Here is a 23,260-nt window from a genome sequence, read left to right on the forward strand (position 1 = left end):
TTGTATCATTCTTTATAGAGTCTCTAAAATTATATCCATCTTTATCACCACTAAATGTGTACAGGAAAATGATCTGCTTCTAATAGCAATGCAGTCACTTGATTGCTATTCTAAGTGTATTCCCACACTGCAGACTGCTGACATCCCTCTCATGCAATGAGTAGTTCTGCCAGCATTTGATCCATTTAATTAGGAAAAGGTTCACAGACACTGCACCTTTAACCTCCTCAACTCCTACAAAGTCATTTCATGTTACTTCACCAAGTAATTAAGATTTCCATTCAGCATAGCATAACTTTTCTAAAGCTTTACAATCCTTAAAATTTTCATCATGTACAAAAAGGATCTAATACAGAAGAGTTTAAATAATTTTAATATAATAAAAAAATTAATATATCGCATTACAGAAGTATATATTGTCTAAAATTGCAGATATAATTTAATTCAGCAAAATACCTGTTACCATGCTTACAAAAGAAAGGGCTAATTACAATAATTCTTCTTTGAACAGTACATCATAGAAATAGACAAAATATTTATGCATATTTTATGCAAATAAAATTACATTACAAAGCAGTTACAAGGTTGACACAAGAAGATAGAATAGTTTCCATCATTTAAAGGCAATTCACAATCATTTTGAGGAACTGGGTGTGTGTTTAAGGCCATTAGTTCTAGAATAATGTATTGTATTTGACACAAAGTTGCACAAAACTGTGTAATATGCTGTAAAAACTGTACATGCAAAAACATTGTACTATTATATATGAACAAGCATATATACGTATTTGGGTATTTAAGTAAACATAGTTCTTGTGTATAGAGTTACACTTCCGTGCATCACTCGCACATTTCTCCGACACCTCTGCGCTCAAAAGTCCTGGGTTAGCATTACTCGTGTAGAGCAATGGAAGACAGGTTCTCAACATATCACCACATTTCCACCTGCCCATATACTATGGCATTAATGTGATTAGGTGCTAACAGTAAAACCCAGTATGTTGAGTTCTCTTTTTTGACGTACAGATTAAGACACCATGCACCATTAATTACAAAACAAAAAAAAAAGAATAATAAAAAAGAAAACAGTCATTCAGGCATGTAGATGTTTTTATCACTTGTCATTAATCTGGCAACATCAGGTTTATTAGATTATGTTTCTAGAGAAATAATTATTTTCAGATTCTCTCTTAATTCGCACATTTATTTGAAGGGTTTAAGCCATGTTTCATCTGAAAAATGTTAATAAGTGCCAGAGTTCAGGGGTTCTTCTTCCTCTAAAAGGGCTGTGCATGAGCTTGTCCTTGACTCTTGGTTTGTGTAAGAGATCCTTAAAGGGATATTGCTTTCTGTGGCTATATTTATTGCCAGATAGAAGACACTGGATTTTCTACAATTTTAAACTTTTTTTTGTTTAAGAATAGATACAAAAGTACTGAAAGTTAAAAATTAGTAACATGTAAACATTGACACCAAGGAATTGCATTCCCACATAAGAAGGTCTCAGCCAGGGAGAACAATAAGGTTTGGATTAAAAGTGTGATTTGTGCTTCCCCAACAGTTTGAATAAAAATGAATGATCACAAAAATAAGACTCAGATAGGAAACAGTTTTTGTGTTTTTCCTGACAAGTATTAAAATCTTTCTATTTACTCTTAAACTCATATTTACAGTTTTGGTCTGTAAACAGATTCTTTTAGATCCAAAAAGCTGATGCTTTTCCAAATACTCAAGAGGGTCTGTCAAAAGTTCAATTTTAGTGCACCTTACTTTGAAGCTGGCCAGGCAGCTAGAAAGATATCACAATAAGTTGGAAGAACTGTACTTTAGTCAGATCTGAGTTTGTAATAGGTGCCCGGTTGGTGTGTATGGTGGTGGAGCTGGAAATGGCTTGAATCCTATAGATCTCATGTACAAGAGAAACTGGTCAGGAATCTCTGCTAAGACATCCTTGGCAAGTCTTGCCATACTCAATACATGGTTTCCAGTTCTGTCGATATAATCACGGAAAGGTACAAACTGTAAAGGAAAAGAGCAGCACATTATAGTTTTTAGGAAGATTAATATACCATGAATATGATATACAATGTATTAATAATATTTTATAATTACATGGGTACACAGCATTTCAGATGATTATTAAAGGAACCAGTCACACTGAGTAAGATGTCTAAAGACAGCATTTTAGAGCAGGAGGAGCTGATCAGCTTGTAGGAAATTATTCAGTATATTTTCTTTATTGATATTAATGACATGTGATAGAACAATATGTCACAGTGTGATTAAGGATTTATGAAGAGGGCTCACAGATTGCTTTAAGCAGCATAAAACCACCACTAACACCTGAAATCGATGCTGGTGGTAACCATTTAAATGCTAGGGGCAAAGCCATGCCACCACGCTGGAATGGATTGTCACCTCCTGTGCCATCACCGGTGGCTGGTAATACTTTACCATAACAGCTGGATAGTCTCTGTGAGACATCCAGGCCAGTCATTCCGAAGAATCTGTAATGATCTGTACCCTAGGGAACCTAGAACCACAGCATAGGAAAATAAAACCTAAAAGTTCAAATTACTCCAATTTACGTAGAACACAAAAGATTAAACAAACATATGCCTGTTAGGTTTCCTCGGGTCCCAAAATGTCAAATTATCAAAATATAAAAACAATTATTACCGATTTTAAACCCCATAATGAAAAATCTATTTCAAATATCTAACTCCATTATCAACATTTTAGTCATTTCACAATACACAAAAAATTAGAACAAAAAGTGATCAAAAGTTGTACAGTTCCCAAAATGGTAGAAATTAAAACGTCAATTTGTCCTGAAAAATATTACACCTAAACAGCTCCATAAACTGAAGCATTGCGAAGTTATTGCCATCAGAATACAATCAAATGAAGACTTTTTATAGTACAAAAGGTTTTAGTTTTTTTCAGCTTCCCAAAACTTTGTATGGAATATTAAACCACTACAGTACAATTTGCTAGGGCTAAAACAAGCCCTCATACAGAAATATAAAAAAGTTATGGCTTTTAAAAGGAGGAAAATTTTGAAATGCAAAATGGAAAAAAGGCCCCTGTGCAAGGGGTTAATCTCTACCTGGGTTAAAATGTCCAGTGGGTGGTCTCCATAAGTGAATGGGGAGCGCTAGCTCTGTACCTACAGTGTAGAACCTCATAGAAAATGCTGTCAAACAATGAGTGCAACCACATAGTGGACTCTTAAGACCCACAGTGAGCGAGAATTTACATTTTTCTCAAGTTTCAAAATGTGGCTGGCTCTATATCAGTGATGGCAAACCTTTTAGAAACTGAGTGCCCAAACTTCAACAAAGACCCACTTATTTATCGCAAAGTGCCAACACAGAAGTTTAATTTGTGATTTATACTCCCTTCTCTGTCACAGTTTTCATTGATACCAGCCCCTGAGGACACCAATAAAGCAGAAAATAGTCCCAGGTAGAGCTGTCACTTTAAAATAGCTCTGTGCACAGCAAGTCCTGGGCTGTCTGGGACTGCAGGAAGATACCTGGAGTCATCTCTGGTGATGGCCTGAGTGCCCACAGAAAGGGCTCTGAGTGCCACCTCTGGCACCAGTGCCATAGGTTAGCCATCACTGCTCTATATGATGCATCTCCCAAATTTAACTGCCTTTTCAATTCAACATTATGTTTCCTAGACTACTTGCCTAGTAAGGCTTAGCAATTACTGTGGATTAATTTTAATATCCACAGTAATTGTCCAACTCCAGTCATGTTCTTTTCTTTCCTAATGTGCAACATATGATGCAAAAATACCCTATATAAAAATTGAGATACATCAACTGCTGTTTACCAATGTAAGGCAGAACAATATTTCATAAACTGTCTCAAAAGGATATAAGAGAAAACTTATGCTTCCTACATTATTTGCAATGAAATTGAAATAATTTCACTAAAGAATACATATACATAATGGGGGTCATTTACTAAGGGCCCGAATTGCGGTTTTACAGCGGGTTACCCGAATTTTTCCGTTTTGCAGCGTTTTTTCCTGAATTGCCCAGGGTTTTTGGCGCACGCGATTGGATTGTGGCGCATCAGCGCCGGTGTGCACGCGACAGAAATCAGGGGCGTGGCCATATGAAAACCCGACGGATTCGGAAAAACCGCTGCATTTAAAAAAAAAAAGTGTCACTTGACACTCGCTTACCTGCACTCGGCCCGGCTTGGTGAACTTCAGTGCATTCTGACAAACTTCAGCTCAGCAGCGACACCTAGTGGACATCGGGGGAACTACCTTAGTGAATCGCCGGAAGACCCGAATCCTCCACACAGAACGCGCCATTGGATCGCGAATGGACTGGGTAAGTAAATCTGCCCCAATGTATTTTTAATTGTGCCCCATCCTCCAGCTAAAATCACCAAATATGTTTGCTTCATTGTGCTTACTCTACTGTACTGGCAAGACTGCTTGCTGATACCTTCTCATTACAAATCCTGCATCACAATTCCCAATTGTCAAATATGCAAAAAACATCAGTTTAATTGGCAACTATTAAAATATTGCATCTTTACCTGCACAATGTCCCTTTCTGCATAACGTCCTCTTGATGAGACCCGGACTTCATCACCATCCAATTCTATCATTGCTTTCAAATGAAAAAGTAATGGATATTATTTTCATAAACTAAACTTTATATCATAAAAGATCTGACTTATTTTAAGAACTCCTTGGGGTATAAAATACTAAAGGGGTAAGTCATTTTTCAATAAATCTCTTTTAGTAAACTTGTCTCTGCATGTATATTTACATGTCTTTCTCTCCTTTGAAAGCTGCAGCCTTTCCTTGTTTTTCTTGCATATACAGGAAGCTACTCTCTGCAGTTCAAGACTACATGCATGACCCGACACAGAGACTACTACTGTTTGGCCTGAGGCTTCATTCATGGAGATCTCACTGGCAACATCCGAAGAAATATACAGTATATGTGAACTACTTTTGCTGTGATTAATAATAAAAATAATAATAATCTTTACTTTTATAGCACCATCATATTCCATAGCACTTTGCATATCACAGGTGACATAAATAAAATAAAACATGACATAGCACAAACGTTCATATGAAACATGAGGAGTGCTTGCAAGAGCTTACATTCTATGAGGATGAAGGGGGGGGGGAGAAGTAAAAGCTTGTATAATGGCCCAGCCATAAGGGAATAGAACAGAATAGATGGTAGGAGGACACAGGATTGGTAAGTAAAGAGAGCTGAAGTTTCATGTAGTTAGCAAGTGTTATAGGCTTGCCTAGAGAGATGGGTTTGAAACTTTGGATATTCATAGTATCATAGTATATAAGGCTTGAAATAGACGCAAGTTGATCAAGTCCAATTTAATCTGATAGTCCAGGCAGGGCATTCAAGAGAATTGGTGCAGCACAGAAGAAGTCGTGGAGACGTTAGTGAGGTATGAATTGTAGATTAATCTAAGATCACTGGTAGATTGAAGAGCACGGGTTGGGCTGTAGATTGAGATGAAAGAAGAGAGATAAGGGGGGTTCAGAATTATGCAGAGCTTTTTGAATGAGGGCGATTATTTTAAATTGTATTTGGAAGGAGATGGGTAACCAGTGGAGGCATTCGTGTAGTGTTTGGTCTGAAAGACGAGCCTGGCTGCTGCATTAAGAATAGATTGGAGTGGAGAGAGTTTAGCGAGTGGAAGAGAGTTACAGTAGTAGAGAGTTACAGTAGTCTAGACGAGAGTGAATCAGAGCAACAATTAAGCATTTTAGAGGTCTCAATTGTAAGAAATGGGCAAATTCTAGAGATGTTTCTGAGATGCAAGACGAAGCAAGAAATTGAATTTGAGGAGCACAGGATAGGTCAGAGCCCACCACAACCCAAAGACAGCGGGCTTGCTGCCTCAGGGTTATTGTGATCCCACAGACTAAGATGAAGAGGTCAGGGTTGGCTTGGTTAGTAGAAGGTGGAAAGACAAGAAGTTCAGTCTAAGAAAGATTAAGTTTCAAGAAGAGAGGACATGATGTTAGAGGCACCAAGGAGACAATCACTGGTGTTCCGAATTAGGGCAGGGCTGACGTTACATGCAGATGTTTATAGTTGGTTACCACCAACATAGAGATGATACTGGAAACAGTATTTTTTTCAGTGGGGGCAGTATAAAGAGAAGATCACCTAGGACTGAGCTATGAAGAACGCCAGTGGTAAGAGGAAGAGGAGAAGAGAGAGTTCCAGAAAAAAAAAAGACACTGAAAGTGCGGTCAGAGAGATAGGAAGAAAACCAAGAGAGTACAGTGCCCTTTAGGCCAAGAGAGGAGGAGCTGTTGGTCCATCACATGCTGCAGAGAGATCAAGAAGAATCGTCATCTTTGGATTTAACAGTGAGAAAATCATTGGAGAGTTTAGAAAGAGCAGTTTCAGTGGAGTGCATAGCATGAAAACCAGATTGTTGAGAATAGACCAGGCATTCCAGGAGTTTGGAGATGAAAGAAAGATTAGAGACTGGTTGGTAGCTAGTAGCACTGGAAGGGTCCAGGGAGGGTTTTATTAGTAATCGGGGTAACAACCGCATGCTTGAAAAAAAGGGAAAGACACCAGAAGAGAGGTTGAAGATTTTTGTGAGGTGAGAAGTGACTGCTGGGTAGAGGGACTGTACAATATGTGAGCGGATGGGGCCAACGATACAGGTAGTGGGGTGAGAAGAGGAAAGTAGCCTGGACACTTCTTCTTCTGTGACTGAGAGGGAGAAATTATTTCCTGGCGAATACACTCAATCTTTAAAGAGAACCCGTCATGCAAAATAACCCCTCAAATCTAAATAGATTTTCATAAACTACCATTAGAGAGCATTATATCCCTTCATTGTCCCTCTACATGCCTGTAAACCTAAGCAATGAGGTCCTAAAGCTGTATGCAAATGACCTGTGAAATGTCCAATGAGTCATTAGCATATTCAAGCTGTCCAGCTTATTTATGAGTGGGAGGCACAGCCACACCCCCAGTGCTTGACTGACAGCCTGTGTAAAGCTGTGATGGCTGCTACATGTGCTTGCTGGTGGCCACCCCCCCTGCAGCCTGTGTGTGTATAGGAGAGATACAACAGCTCCAGGCAGCCATGTTATAGCAGAACCTGTCAGGTACTTGTGTAGCTGATGTCTGTGTCACACATGTCACACGTGTATTAGGAGAATGTCAGCAGATGCAGCACACACACTAGCCATGCTTTACTATACATTACACAAAGACATGAGCAGGGGGAGGAGAGGGGAGGGGGAACAGGGGTGACATCACTGCCTCTGACCATGTGACCAGCCTCATTTACATAATAAAGAAATGATGATTTTACAATGATTGGACAGGACTAGTGGCAGAGACCTGATGACAGGTGTCCTTTAAAGTAGGTGGCCAGATCTTCAGCCCCAAGGTGACTTTTCACAAAAATGTGAGCTTATACCTATATCAGGGGCGTCGTTAGGTCAAAAGATCCGGGGCACGTGCCCCGGATCTTGTGGGCCAGAGCCCCGAATGTCCCTGTCTCCTGTCTGTCGGCTCTCTCCACAATGATCTCTATTTGCATCCTCTGAATGCATACAGAGATGATTAGTGTAGTGGACCAGGTAGCCGGCAGCATCCGGCTCCACTACAGAGCACAAACAGCAGTACCACGGATTACAAGGATCTGCAGGAGTCAATGGCATCGAATCTCCTGCTTCAAGCAGCTCCTTGTAGCAGCCGCAGCCTGTGACGCAATGTAGTGACGTCACGGCGCCTCTCTCTTCGCACACACAGAGAAGAGGACGGGGGAAGAGAAGTGACTATTAGTGGTTTGTATGGGGTTTTGGGGGCATTACTGTGGGGTGGGAGCTATCCATGAGTTAGGGGGAAGGCTATAAAAGAATTAAGTGCTATTCCTGAATATGGTGAGAGTGGGGGTTGGGGCTATTATAAATTGTGGACTGGGGCTATGAGTGAGTGGATGGTTATAACTGTGTGTGGGGACTATTAGTAAATTTAGGGGGCTAGTAGTAAGTGTGCGGGGGCTATTAGTGAGTGTGTGGAGCTAATAGCAAGTGTATAGGGCTAAAAACGAGTGTGGGAGGGCTATTACAAAATGTGGGGGCTATAAGTGATGGGGCTATTACTGAATGGGTGGAGGGCTAATAGTTAGTATGGATGGCTGTTACTGAGTGTGGGGGCTTATTTCAAAATGTGAGGGCTATTAGTGAGTGGGGCTATTACTGAATGTAAGGGGTTATAAGTGAGTGGGAAGGTATTAGTGAGTTTCAGGGGCTAATACTGAGTGTGGGGCTTTTTACCAACTGTTGGGGCTATTAGTGAATGTGAGGTTAATGTAAGGTGCTAATTAGTAAATGAGAGGGGGGTTAAAAGTGAGTGTCGGGGGGGGGGCTATTACTGAGTGTCTTGGGATATTGTGTGGGGGGAATCTATTTCTGAGGGGCATTGTTACATGTCAGGCCACATTACTAAGTGTCAGAGCCACAAGAGAGGGGTGTGATGTAAAGTGTCATTCTCAACACTGAGTGTGGCCATAATTGGGAAATATTAACCAGAGTCTGGGGTATAATGCTCTGTGGGGGGAGATTATAAAGTGAGGGTATATGTATTGGGGCCCGTGCCCCAGATCTTTTGTGACCTTAGCAACGCCCCTGACCTGTATATGTATAATCACAATCTATATTAGTGTTGTAAACATATTTCATTAAGACCGTCTTGTCTTCTCTTTTTAGATGCCTTAGTTGCAGACAACTAATGATTCACTGACGGATGGTTTATCTTTTGTGGCCTGTCATTTTGTGCATACACATATCTATAAGCAGAAAACATTAAAGCGGTTGTCCACTTTCAGCAAATATTTGATATGGTTTGTGTAAGGAAACGTTATACAATTTTTTAATAAACTTTCTGTATCAATTCCTCACAGTTTTCCAGCTCTCTACTTGTTGTCATTCTATAGGAGACTTCTTTGTTTACTTCCAGGGGATAGAAATCTGTATCAATTCCTCACAGTTTTCCAGCTCTCTGCTTGCTGTCATTCTATAGGAGGCTTCTTTGTTTACTTCCAGGGGATAGAAATCTGTCCATGTTATGTGATGGACATGCATGTGCGCGAACCATTATTATCACAGAGAGTAATAGGAGCTGTGTGATAAAAACAGCATGTGCACCTGCATGTCCATTACATCACATGGACAGATTTCTATCCACTGGACAGAAGAACAGAAGCTTTTATAGGAGGACAGCAAGCAGAGATCTAGAAAACTGTGAGGAATTGATACAGAAAGTATATTGGAAAATTGTATACCTTTTCCTTACACAAATCATATGAAATATGTGCTGAATTTGGACAACCCCTTTAAGTTGTGGTCCAAGTGTCTCAGATTAAGCTCCAATAATTGTGTGTCTCACAGTTAATGAATACAATGCAGCTATCTCAACCAAAACAACTGCTGTTAAGCTGCCAGTTATCCATATGTTAAGCTATTTACATTTTACAGAAAAAGTAAAATACTGGCAGCCATTTGTCAATAAATTCAGTTGCATGTCTGTCAACAAAAATAGTGAACAATTAATATTGTTAAAATACCGGTAAGTCCATGAAAGTTTAAAGGCAACAACAGGGCTAACAATATAAAGCATTCAGTAGTGCCTTTTGAAATCTCATCTTTCTATAGCACAAAAGGTATGTCCTGTATAAATTCATCATCTATTTTTCTTGGAGAGAGGAAAAAAAACCTCTCTCTGTATTGATTTATTTCACTACCTATTGATTGTTTTAGGTAGTAAAGCTGGTGGCGGGGATTATTCCATATTATCTTTTGGTTGCACATTTATTATCCAGTGAATTGTGAATTTGCATGGAAACATGGTAAACATGCTTTTGGCCAATTCCACTTTCACATTTTAGATGCTTTTAAAGACATGCTGGTTTTGTTCAACTGTTCCATATTACAAACTTCAGAGCTAATCACTAAAAATAAAGCACGCAGCATAACAATTATGCTTATACAATTACAAAATTACCATTGGAAAAAACATGTCGTTTATTGGTTTACAATTTAAAATTTTGTATAAAGTACCTCCTTAGATATAAAAACAAAAATATACAAAACACATGCAAAATTTCATTGAAATATAAATATAGTATAGACGGAGGAATATATAACTTACCATCAAATTCTGCAGGTCCTACTCCTACAATAATAATGGACATTGGAAGCTTGGAAGCCTTTAAAGGAAACAAAGTATACTTGCTGAATTCAAGACTCTTAAGAGGGGTTGTACAGGGGGTGAAAAACAAGGTTGCTTCCTTCCAAATACAGCTTCTCTCCAAACCAAGGTAGTGTGAGGTATTGAAACGAAACTCTGTACATCTCTAGACAGCTGAGGTCAGGTGTGACTCTGTTTTTGGAAGCAGTCACATTTTTTACCCTGTAGCAAATCGCTGTGTTTCAGCTATATGCCTGAGGGCGAGGTCACATGTTCTGCTAGTGTTGCAATCATAACACGACACTAGGGGGCGGGCCTCGGCCTGATCGCATATGCGTTTCCTGGGAACACTTATGGTTCTGAATCTATGCAGTTCATATAGCTCTATAACTAAATAGCCTGTATAGGTAGGTATGTGAAACAGTGTTATTCACAGTTAGCTAAATGTTTATTTAACATTTTTGGCTATAAGGCTATAATGTTTAAAAATGTAAATAAATTAACTTTTAGATACAAATAGGTTAATTTAAATATTGATATAAACATAATTAGAAATATTCAAATTGTTTATTAGTAGTTTTTTAGTAGTTCTAATTGTTTTATTGTACTTGCTTGCAAAGTAGGGAACATGTTCTTAAAATTTTTAATCCCACCCCTATATGTATAAGAGATGCTGGATGCACAGGTAAAGCGCAACCTTGTTGTCTATGGATTTGACGAAGTTGGGTTGTCAGCCATCTGAGTGGATGTGGGCTACCAGTACTTTAGGTATTAATTACATGGAAATGTAGTATGTAGATATTTATGCAATAACACAAGTTATAGATAGAGGAAGATTTAGGTATGTAACATCACTATACTCTGGATGCACTAATAGTGACAACTTTGACAACTGCAACTATATATCATATATTGGGGCTTGTTTACTAAGGGTCCGTAGATCGCACTTTCATTGGATTTTGGAAGTTTTCGGGATTTGCGCCGCTGTGACAGGTATTTACCCGGGGATTATGTCACAGCTGTGATGGCTTTCATGCAACAGAAATCGGGGGTGGGCCGTCGGACAATCTGACTGATTCGGACTGAGCGCGGGATTTAAGACTTAATTTGTGTTGCGAGACAATCTACTTACATGCACCAGGAAGGTGAACTCTGTTGGACCTTAGCAGGGAAGCATTAGATGTAGGATATTAGGCGCACAATCTTAGTGAATCGCGGCTCAGTACATTCTGGTCGGACAATGCACTTTCGAGGATTTTCACGGACCAGGTAAGTAACTGTGCCCCATTGACTAGTGATTTCTAGTGTGGTATTACCCATATCCCCCGGATGTTTTGTGTCCCTCCAGTACAGTGTACTTGTAAGTTCCCTATGTCTGTTCCCATTTTTCACATGGTATTAATTAAAATTATATATTTTTTTATATGAATATCCTTTCTGGAAATCTGGCTTTTTTCCATATTGGTTTTTGTTCTAAACAGTCCAACATGGAGGAATATTAGAAAATATAATGATATTATACATAAAAAGATACAGTTTCCTGACTTCTGTAGGTGTTATGCATTGTCATTTTATCTCCATGGACTGGCACTCTTTACACATGCTTTACAAATGGGCACCCAGCTTCTCGCCCATACATACCAGAAGACCAGTGACAATTGAAATGTCACATATAACTGAATTTTGCCGCAATAAAAATAATAATTATTTGCATCACACCTGGATTTCTTTGATTTGTAGCATTAGATAGTGTTTGTTTACACAGAATCCTGTTTTAAACAGATTGATGAATATCAAATCCATCACATCAAAATGTCTTTATTTCAGTATTCGCTTTCCAATCGTATCAGAGAGAGCAGAAGAATAAGCACCAAAAGGGTAAGGTATATATCCATTCATTCCTTAATAGGCATTTATTGGTATACATTTTCTTTCCCAAGTGTCTTTAATCTACATTCTATACATAGAAAGCCATCTTATGAATAATGCATACTGACTTAAATCTTGTGGATTTCCTCTTTGTAATGACACATTAACTAATTTACAATATACAGATATTTAGGTTTTCAGAATGCTTCTAAATTCCAATAGTTGGACACTAATATTATTTGTAAGCATTTGTGACACAACGGCACATTTGCCAAGTACTATGTAATATTCCTGCAATCATTTTATAGGTTTACATACAAATTTAATCTAATTTACTAATAAGTTTATATATAATTTTTAGGCTCCCCATTATGCAACACTGAGCACAAAAAATAAGTTCAAGACCTTATATTTCTATCAAATGTAGACCTCAACCTCTTTTACACTCAACATATTCATCCTGAATCCAGTCCTATTTTATTAGAACAACTATTTTTAAACATGTAAACATAAATATTTTAGAGTCTGCTTCCTTACAGCAAGTGCGTAACATCTGCTAGTTTTGGAACATAATTTAGACAGTCTGCCTAAAGCAAAGCAATGACCGAAAAATACATGAATCAGGAAAATGTCAAGATAGACAGTTTTTAAATTAGGGGTAAGTAAGTGATGCCAGAACTGACCACAATTTATTAATATGTTATGAGAGGAAATACTTTTCAAGACAATAATATTTAGCAATACAACAATTAACCTCGTACCTTGGACTGCTGATGAAAGACATTAGATGGTGCAATGTCTTTCAGCTTCGCTCTTACAGCAGGACTAGGTCTCCAGCTGTCAGATGCAGCCAGACACCCTGGGAAGAAGGTAGAAGCGGTTTATTCCTGCTTCTGCCTTCTCCTTTCTTCACTGCATAGCACTGAAGTAGCGCTATGCAGTGAAGAAAGAAGTCGACATTGCTGCTCTATAGACCCGGCAGTCCGTTGATTGCTGCGTCTGCAAGGGTTAAGTAGAGCTGCTGTGTCTGATCGGTACAGCTCTACCCCAGACATCTTCCCCCCAAAGGGGCTCTTACAGATGCCTCAGTTACAGGGAAAACTTGTTATAGAAAAAAATGGTAGAGAAAAAAAAAAAACCTGTGCAAATATTCTTCAGGGGTTTTTATGACCTCACGGCAGACAATTAAGGTAAAAAAAACACACACACACACACACACACACACAAAATATTAATAAATATTTAGAAACATGCATTACTATTTACCTATACACATAGCATATATCAAAACAACCAATATAAAATAGAGAATTTAGGGGGTGTTCCCATTTAAGCAAATAATTGTTATTGTTTGTATGAAGAAAAGTTATAAAATTTTTCAATATACCGCATGTACTCGAGTATAAGCCGACCCGAGTATAAGCCGACCCCTAATTTCAACACAAAAAACTGGGAAAACCTATTGACCTGAGTATAAGCCGACGGTGGTAAATGCATTGGTCACAGCCTCCTAGTATATAGTCTGTCAGCCCCTGTAGCATTTTGTGCTGAAATAGGCTTATACTCGAGTATATATGTACTTCCGGTATCAATTCCTCATGGTTTTTAGATCTCTGCTAGCTGTCTTTCTATAGTTTACCTCTAGTTGACAGAAATCTGTCCATGGTCACACAGGTGCAAGGCTTGTTAAACAACACAGCTCTGATTACTCTCTGTGACACTAATGAGCTGTGCACCTGTGTGATCATGGACAGATTTCTGACGACTAGAAGTAAACCTAGAAGCTTCCTATAGAATGACAGCAAGCATAGATCTAGAAAACCATGAGGAATTAATACAGGAAGCATATTGGAAAAATTGCATAACTTTTCATCATAAAAACAATAATATTTATTTGCTGAATAACCCTTTAATTTCTAATGTTCATTTTGAGTTCATTAGAAAATTAAAAAGTATATATTTTTTAAAAAAAATTTTTTAGTAAATTCAATCCTGAATAAAACTAGAAATGAAAAAAGTCCTTGCTCTATATGTCACGAAAAAAATGCAACTAGATAAAAAAAACAACATATTGCCTTGCAAAATTTGCTAAAAATGTCCTGGTCATTTAAGCCGTTTCATATATATTTATGGTAGACTGCCCTAACGTACTTACTCGTAATGGCTCCGCCATCTAATAAGGTATCCGCCAGTAAGGGGCTATAGCAAGTGAGTGGTGGCATGCATACATTATGAGACGGGAGAGCCAAGAGGTTCTCTGGTGATGTTGGGCAGAATGTCACAGGCTCATTTGCATATTTTATAAAGTAGTTGTTCCGCGAATATGGCCATCCCAGGACTGTACAAACACAGTGCCAAAACAGTGCGGTCCGGGGTGAAGCGGCGCCTTGGACCGCCCCCTCATGAATACGCTTGTGTGATCCGGCATTTTCTATTATACAGCGCGGCAGTGTTTGCTAGCGTTATCGGCAGTGCGTCTGTTGTAGCACTAGCAGCTGCTTACTTTAGTAAGCAGCTCCTAGTGCAGTTTTTACAGGTGACAGGTCCTCTTTAACTCTTTTCGGACCACCTGCTGACTATAGATGTCAGCGGGCACAGGACCGGAGCAGTTTTCTACTGCAGGACCCGATCTTCGGGTGTCTCTGGCCCTAGGGAGATGGGAGATGCGGTTCGTTACTGCTTCTCCATTCCTCATGGCATTACACTGACGGAGCACGATGCATGGAGCAGCAGAGCGGTGCTGCTGCCAGGTCTAAAGGGGTTATTCAGAGATGCTGGGTCTAATTAGACCCAATACAGCTCTGATCAAAACCACCAAGTAAAGTAAAGTTAGAAAAAAAAAGTGAAAATGTCCCCCTCATGGGGGACATATAAAGTAAAAACACACACAAAAGAATATTAAGAAATATTCATAAAAATACAATAACATTTTCCCATAGACTAAAAAATAAATCCCCCGCTACAATAAACATCACCATAGTCTCCCCATTTACCGGAGACTATACATATTATGTATAAAAATGATCAAAACAAAATAGGGAATTCATTAATCATTTTAATTTGTAGATTATTTAAAAATTAAAAAAAAAATTACTATATATTACAAAAAAAGACTTTTCTCTTTTTTTTAAAACTTTTATTATGTTTTAACTAGCTATATGTGCAAATATTTTTAAGGTAGCACGCAAAAAAAAAAGTTATGGCCCTTAAACCGCCATTTACGAATGTTCATGAAAAATTCCTGGTCATAAGAGCCTTTTCAGGCCGCGTCACTAAGTGGTTAAAAAGATAAAAGACAACAAATATCTAGTAACTAGTATCTAGCAGTGGCATTCTTTAGGCAAACAACGTGAATGCACCAAAGTTTGTCAAAGTTGCTTAGGTTTTTATGATGAATCTGAGGCATTTACTATATGTCTGATAATGTATGTCGCCTATTCATTGGGCTTGTTTCTCTTAGTGCACCAGAGTTTCAGCACCAAATATAACATTGCAAGTTGAACCACTTTGTTATACTATAATGGAGTAATGGTTTCAAATACATTAGTGCTAAGTTTTCTGTTTTTTTTTGTTTTGTTTTTACAGACATTTATTATGCCTTTGAAAAGAAATAATGTTTTCAACTGTAAAAAATGTAACATATTCCTATTTATATTCTGCTTTAATTATTTTAACTGAAAGGAAATATAATGCAAAATGTTAACTGTGTATTTATTGGTATCATTCAGCAAAGTACTCTGAATAAAATAAAGTTGAGGCCAAAAGTTCATTCGTTACTTGGTTGAAAAGCAGAAAATGATGCATATATTTGAAGCGAGCAGGTGCATTTATACAATGTGTGAAAATCACTTACATTGACTATCGCCTCCTTTGTCTGAGCCATATCAGAGATAACTCCATCTGTAATTATCAGCAAAACAAAGTACTGGGAACCATCCTTTATAGAAGTAGCATATCTACAGAAAGGAATGAAAACAGTTTTTGTTACTTTACACCACTGAATAAAAAGATCTTAAAGGGGTATTCCGGGCATATGAATGTCTGACTCAAAAACGCATGATGATATAAATAAATGAATACAACAATACTTAATTTCATTAGTCACAAAACAGAGCTTAAAGAGGACCTGTCACTCTGAAAAAGCCCCCCCCCCCAAATGTGCCCCACATAACCCGCTCCCTAGCTTTTCTGCCCGGCAAATTTTTTAAAAATCTGTGATTGGAAAGGTGTTTTAAACAGATCCGACCTCTTACAAAATAAGAGGTCGGATCCTCATATCTGGTGTGCTGCGGTTTGTGTTATTCATAGGGGGGCCGGCCGACACTCCCCCAGCACGCCCCCTGTCACCTAGGACCTATAGGAGAAGCCGGCAGCATGTATTGCGTAATCGCTGCCGGCTCACCATGATGCGGCCGCGCCAGCGCTGTCAGTGCAGCGCGGGCGGCCATGTGAATAAGCCCCGCGCAACTGTCAGTGGAACAGTGGCGGCGCGGCCGCATCGTGGAGAGCCGGCAGCGATTACGCAATACATGCTGCCGGCTTCTCCTATGGGTCCTAGGTGACAGGGGGCGTGCTGGGAGAGTGTCGGCCGATCCCCCTTTTGAATAACGCCAACTGCAGCACACCAGATATGAGGAACCAACCTCTTATTTTGTAAGAGGTCGGATCTGTTTAAAACTCCTTTCCGATCATAGATTAAAAAAAAAAAATGCTGGGCAGAAAGGGGCTAGGGAGCGGGTTATGTGGGGCACATTTGGGGGGGGGGCTTTTTCGGGGTGACAGGTCCTCTTTAAATAGTTTGATTTTATGATTTACGAAATGTATGACCTCTTTGAAGTAGGTGGAGTTATCATTAAGGTGGCCGCCACTGGAAACTACATGTTCCATGATCCTTTAGTTTTTAGTAACTCCTCCTCCCTCTTACGCTCTGCTCCCAGTGATGATCTAACAGGTTTTCTTGCTCTGTTGCCATAGTAATGACGTGTAACTGCCATCACCACAACACTGGCCATACTGAATGCACTGCAACCAACCGACTACAGCCAAACATAGTGGTGATCACATGACCTGCCCAGGCAGGTGCAGGACATGTGATGTGGACATGTGACGAGCGGCCATCTTCTGTCCTTTGTCTGCTCTGCAACGGACCGTGCGGAGGAAATTAACGGACTAATTAAAGGGCCAGTAGCATTTTCATTTTCCATCATAGTGTATGTCACCAGCATTTTCTGCTAAGGGGAGCAAAATTTTAAATAACAACTAATTACATATTAGCTTAAATTTTAATGACCGATTTCTATATGAATTATGCTTATTCCTGGAATACCCCTTTAAATGAATATTTCTGACCTGTTAATGGAACAGGAGCAAGAATAATGACATTTTCACATAGTAATATTTTGCATCAGTATTTGTAAGCCAGGGATGTGACTCTTTCCATTTTATCCATTGTTTTCATTATCTTTATTCTTTGTAGGTTCCTCTCCAGTTTTGGTTTCAATACTGATGTAGACAACTAGTATCTTAATGACCTAATGCCGAGTTCAGATAAGGATAAATTGCATTGCAAAGAGCAGACATTGCTAAAAGACCATGCTGTAAATGATTTAAAAGGTGTGTTTGAGATGTTATGTTCTCCAACATGCTGTGAGATCCAAAATAGCTTTTTTTTTTCTTAATTTTGAATGCAATTGTAAAAGCTTATTTTCCATGTAATTTGGTAAATTTCTGCATATTTTTTCCTTTGGGATCACCAAAAATCCAAATATTTTTGTATTAGATGGTCTAAGAACATGGGTTAAGAAGCTTTTGTTTTTGACATTTACCTCCCCTTGGCCTATACTGATCACTAGTGAGTATGTACGCAGCCTTCCAAATTAAGTTACCACTATCTAAGGGGCCAGTCATTTGGAGTGTGGAAATATCCTTCACCCTCCATGTTTCAGGCTATAATAGTATCAATAGTCTCCATCTCTGTGACACAGCAAGCATGATGACGTCATTGGGCACCAAGAACCACCCCACAGGAGCCAGAAGGAGGCCACAGAAGGATGCCGAGGAAGGACAGGAGGGTGCGATCCAAGTCAAGGATTGCAGGCACACCCATGCAGCTCTCCATGGCAGTGCGATTCTCCCTGACCCTCACTTGCCTTCCCACAAGCCTGCTCCCGTAAGGACTAGGCCACACACGCGTCTCCACTCGCTAGAGCGTGTGCACCGGCACTTGAGAATTTAAAGGGCCAACGCATGACTGATTGGCGCTGGCCACTTCCGTCGGCTCCCATGATTCCCTGCTGCATCTTTGAGCCAACAGCCTAAGAGAAACCTCCCATGTGTTATTCCCGTGTTTACGTGTTTCAATGTTCTTGTTCCGTGTTCCTTATCCCGTGTTCCTGCTTTGTGTTCCTGCGTTCCCGTTCCCATCTGCTTGGACCTCCCGTTGCTGACCCCGGATTTGGACCTCTGTTGCCTGCCCGCTTGATCCTTACTAAGAAACTGTTTCTGTTAAGGTACCCCATCCTTGGCTTCCACCGCGGGCTAGTCGCACCCATGGAACGACCTGGTGGCACCCTGCCGAAGCAAGACCGTGGGTGAGAGACCAGGTGCCATTTAGACTCCGGTCCCGGGTGTCGGCTAGTACCACCTCCCACGGTGTTCCAGAGGGTCCACTGACCCAGAAACCTGAAAGTAAGATCGGCCATGGACCCCGCCAAGGCGCCGTGTTCATTGCTGGCTGATGTTTCCAGCGATGTTGCCCAGCAGTCTCAACAAACTGCTTGGCAAAAGTCTCCGCCATGCTTCAACAGCTGCTTGGCACCAGCATCAGGCTCCTATGACTACTCCTACGGCAGTTCCTGCGACTTCTCCATTCACCCCGGCTAGTCCTCCTGCAGCAGAACCAAGGCTCAGACTCTTGATGCCCGACAAGTATGGTGGCGATCCCAAACTGTGTAGGGCTTCATTACAAAGTGTTCGCTGCACATAGAGCTGATGCCATCCCAGTTTGCCATCAAATGCTCCAAGGTGGCATTCATTGCCAGTCTACTTTCCGGGAAGGCCCTGGCCTGGGCTACTTCTCTATGGGACAGAGGCGATCCAGTCACGGCCACCCATACTGCTTTCCTGGCTGAATTCCGGTACGTGTTTAAGGAACCCGCTAGAGCCTCCTCTGCAGAGATGGCGCTGGTGAACCTCCGCCAAGGAGACTCGTCTGTGGGCGAATATGCTGTCAAGTTCTGCACCTTGGCTTCCGAGCTCTCCTGGAATGACACGGCCTTGTCAGCAACCTTCAAAAAGGGACTGCCTTCACAAGTCAAAGACACACTGGCTGTCCGTGATCTGCCGGCTACTCTGAAGGGTCTCATCACCCTGGCCACTCGGATAGAGGTGCAGTTCATGGAGCGTGCTGAAGAGTTGTGGCTTCCACGTCCGCCTCGCTTGGCTCCGGTTTTGTACCAGTCCCAAGCACTACATCATGCACATGTACCCATCACTATACACACACAGGCTGTATACGCCATATACATGTACCCCACACTATACACACCCAGGCTATATACACCAAGTATATGTACCCCTCATTATACACAGGCAGGTTGTATACACCATATTCATGTAATCCTCACTATACACACAGGCTGTATACACCATGTACATGTACCCCTCATTATACACACACAGGTTGTATACACCATATACATGTAATCCTCACTATAAACACAGGCTGTATACACCATATACATCTACCACACTAAACACACAGGCTGTATACATCATGTACATGTACCCCTCACTATACACACACAGGCTGTATACACCATATACATGCACCCATCACTTTACACACAGGCTGTATACATCATGTACATGTACCCATCACTATACACACACAGGCTGTATACGCCATATACATGTACCCCTCACTATACACACAGGCTGTATACATCATGTACCTGTACCCCTCACTATACACACAAGCTGCATACACCATATACATGTACCCCTCAATATACACACTGGGTGTATACAACATATACATGTGTCACTCACAATACACAGGCTGTATACCCCTCACTATGCACACAGGCTCCTCACTATACACACAGGCTGTATACACCATTTACATGTACCCATCATTATACACACACAGGCTGTATACACCATATACATGTAACCCTCACTATAAACACAGGCTGTATACACCATATACATCTCCCACACTAAACACACAGGCTGTATACATCATGTACATGTACCCCTCACTATACACACAGGCTGTATACATCATGTACATGTACCCCTCAATATACACACTGGGTGTATACACCATATACATGTGTCACTCACAATACACACAGGCTGTATACCCCTCACTATGCACACAGGCTCCTCACTATACAAATAGGCTGCATACACCATATACATGTACCCCTCACTATACACACAGGCTGAATACATTATATACATGTACCCCTCGTTATACACACAGGCTGTATACACCATGTAAATGTACCCCTCACACAGTAGCGGATTAAGTGTTCCATTGGACCCGGGCTGTTCACACAACTAGGGCCCCCCAACATCCAAACCAACATGTGCCTGGATGTTAGGACTTAAAGGGGTATTCCAGGAATCAGCATAATTCATATACAAGTGGGCACTCAAAATATAAGCTAATGTGTAATTAGTTGTTATTTAAAATTTTGCTCCCCTTAGCAGAAAATGCTGGTGACATAGACTGTAATGAAGAATTAAAATGCTACTGGCCCTTTAATCAGTCCGTTAATTTCCTCCGCGCGGTCCGTCGCAGAACAGAAGATGGCCGCTGGTCACATGTCCACATCACATGTCCTGTACCTGCCTGGGCAGGGTCATGTGATCACCACTAAGTTTGGCTGTAGTCAGTTAGTTGCAGTGCATCCAGTATGACCGGTGTTGTGGTGATGGCAGTTACATATCATTACTATGGTAACAGAGCAAGAAAACCTGTTACATCATCACTGTTAGCAGAGCATAAGTGGTAGGAGGGGTTACTGAGAACTAAAGGATCATGGAACTTGTAGTTTCCAGTGGCGGCCATCTTGGTGATAACTCCACCTACTTCAGAGAGGCCATAAATTTTGTAAATCATAAAATCATATTATTTTAGCTCCGTTTTGTGACTAATGACATTGAGTATTGTTGTATTCATTTATTTATATCATCAAGGGTTTTTGTGTCAGACGTTCATATTCCCGGAATACCCCTTTAAGTACTACTCTATATGCTCTATATCCTTAATCTTATACTGTTCATAAAAGTAATTTAATGATGAACTTCAAAAGTGTGTTTTTATAACCCGTCTTTTTAGGAAAACCAATCACATTCACTAACTGCATGAAACCATTCACTCCGACTACTGTCCAGACCAGATCTCCCAGACAGTGTAGGCCTGGCCTCTGTGCGCTCTGCATCTGAACTCTCCCTTATGCTTTTTACCACAAATAATACCACGAATAAGCCCTACTGTAGGAAATGCAGCCGCTAGTCTAACAAAATGTCCAGCAGCAGCCGCACCTCATTACTGAAAAGTCCACTGCACATGCCCCCCTTTACTGAAATGTCAACAGCAGATGCCCCCCTTTAATAAAATGTCCAGCGGGACAATCTCCTATCCTCCTGAGACTCTCCCGACGAATCTGGGTCAGTTGGGATCTATGGTGAATGAAGGCCTCTTGCACACAACTGTGAAAGATAATGGGGGTCATTTACTAAAGGCCCGATTCGCGTTTTCCCGACGTGTTACGCGAATATTTCCGATTTGCGCCGATTGTACCTGAATTGCCCCGGGATTGTGGCGCACGCGATCGGATTGTGGCGCATCGGCGCCGGCATGCGCGCGACGGAAATCGGGGGGCGTGGCCGAACGAAAACCCGACGTATTCGGAAAAACCGCCGCATTTAAAAACCGAAAAAGTGTCGCTTGGGGAGCGCTTACCTTCACTTGGTCCGAGGTGGTGAATTCCGGCGCGATGAGATGACTTTCAGCGCAGCAGCGCCACCTGGTGGACGGCGGAAGAACTACATTCATAAATCCCGGCCGGACCCGAATGCAGAGCAGAGAACGCGCCGCTGGATCGCGACTGGACCGGGTAAGTAAATGTGCCCCAATAGCTTTCATAGCTTGACTGTTTGGCAACAGGAAAGTCTACAAGCACACATTTACTAAAAACTGTGGAAACAGTTTACCTTTGTAGTGTGTGCACTGGCCCGCCAGAGTGCACCTTTAACATGGGGCGTGCAACACACTTCCGTTGGACTTTGCATGATAAATGTGGTGCATAGTCCACAGCTTGCAGTTTATGGAACTAAATCTGTTGTAAAGCTGCATTTACTGTAATAAACTATGTATATTTTGTGTATATTCTGTGGCAGAAAATCAGAAAGAAAAATCTGCATTTGGTAGAGCTGGAAAAAAGGCAGATGTAACATTTATTTTTAGATCTGATTATTAGGACGTTCACTTTTTTTTTTACCTTAGCTGAATTCAGCAGTGATTTCAGTCTGACAATCAACAGTAATATGATATATTAGAAAGCATAACACCTTTGTATATAACCAAAAATATTAAACATTTTTCTTGACTCTCTAGCATTGGTCTAGTAAGGAAACATATTACCTTGCTACATGATTAATTACTGGAGCAAAATTTGTCGGTCCATATAGTTGTACACTTTTCAAGCTCCTGTAATAGGCTTCCATCACACCTTCTATTCCATGGCAGTATGGGTTTTGTGGGTTACCATTCTGTTGTGCAAAAGAAAAAAGTATACATGTATACATATTTTCCAACATTAAAACACTTTCTGGGGGGACTGGGACACTTTTCCAAATGCACCCCATTTTTAATGCTTCACTGAGAGGGTGAAAGTTACTATGTTAGGCTTGGGTAGGCCTCTGGAAGCTTGCTTTTGTATACCAACATTTTTCCTGAACTTCTAGTTTCACATTTTTTGGTGAAATATTTGTTGCACATTTAGAGCAACAGAAAGCAATTCTACAAACTTCTAAACCCCTTCATGAATGGACCAAGTCATTTTTATTTCTTACAGCACGTCAAAACATCACGCTGCAAATTGTGCATCAGGAAACAGATGTTGCGCCACACATTAATAA

General features: G+C 40.5%; 1 protein-coding gene across 2 annotated transcripts in view; it reads right to left on the reverse strand.

Annotated features, from left to right (window-relative positions):
• Positions 1-357: 357 nt before the first annotated feature.
• Positions 358-23,260, reverse strand: part of CPNE8 (copine 8) — a 190,703-nt gene continuing 167,800 nt past the window's right edge. For both annotated transcript variants that reach the window (XM_072147109.1, XM_072147111.1), the window contains 5 exons: positions 22,764-22,891; positions 15,960-16,062; positions 10,199-10,256; positions 4,566-4,639; positions 358-2,019 (listed from right to left, as the gene is read on the reverse strand). In XM_072147109.1, coding sequence (XP_072003210.1) covers positions 1,831-2,019; positions 4,566-4,639; positions 10,199-10,256; positions 15,960-16,062; positions 22,764-22,891 — 552 coding nt within the window. In that variant the 3' untranslated portion in view covers positions 358-1,830. The remainder of the gene's footprint in view (positions 2,020-4,565; positions 4,640-10,198; positions 10,257-15,959; positions 16,063-22,763; positions 22,892-23,260) is intronic.

Source organism: Engystomops pustulosus, chromosome 4, assembly GCF_040894005.1.
Source record: "Engystomops pustulosus chromosome 4, aEngPut4.maternal, whole genome shotgun sequence".
NCBI classification, from domain to species: domain Eukaryota; kingdom Metazoa; phylum Chordata; class Amphibia; order Anura; family Leptodactylidae; genus Engystomops; species Engystomops pustulosus.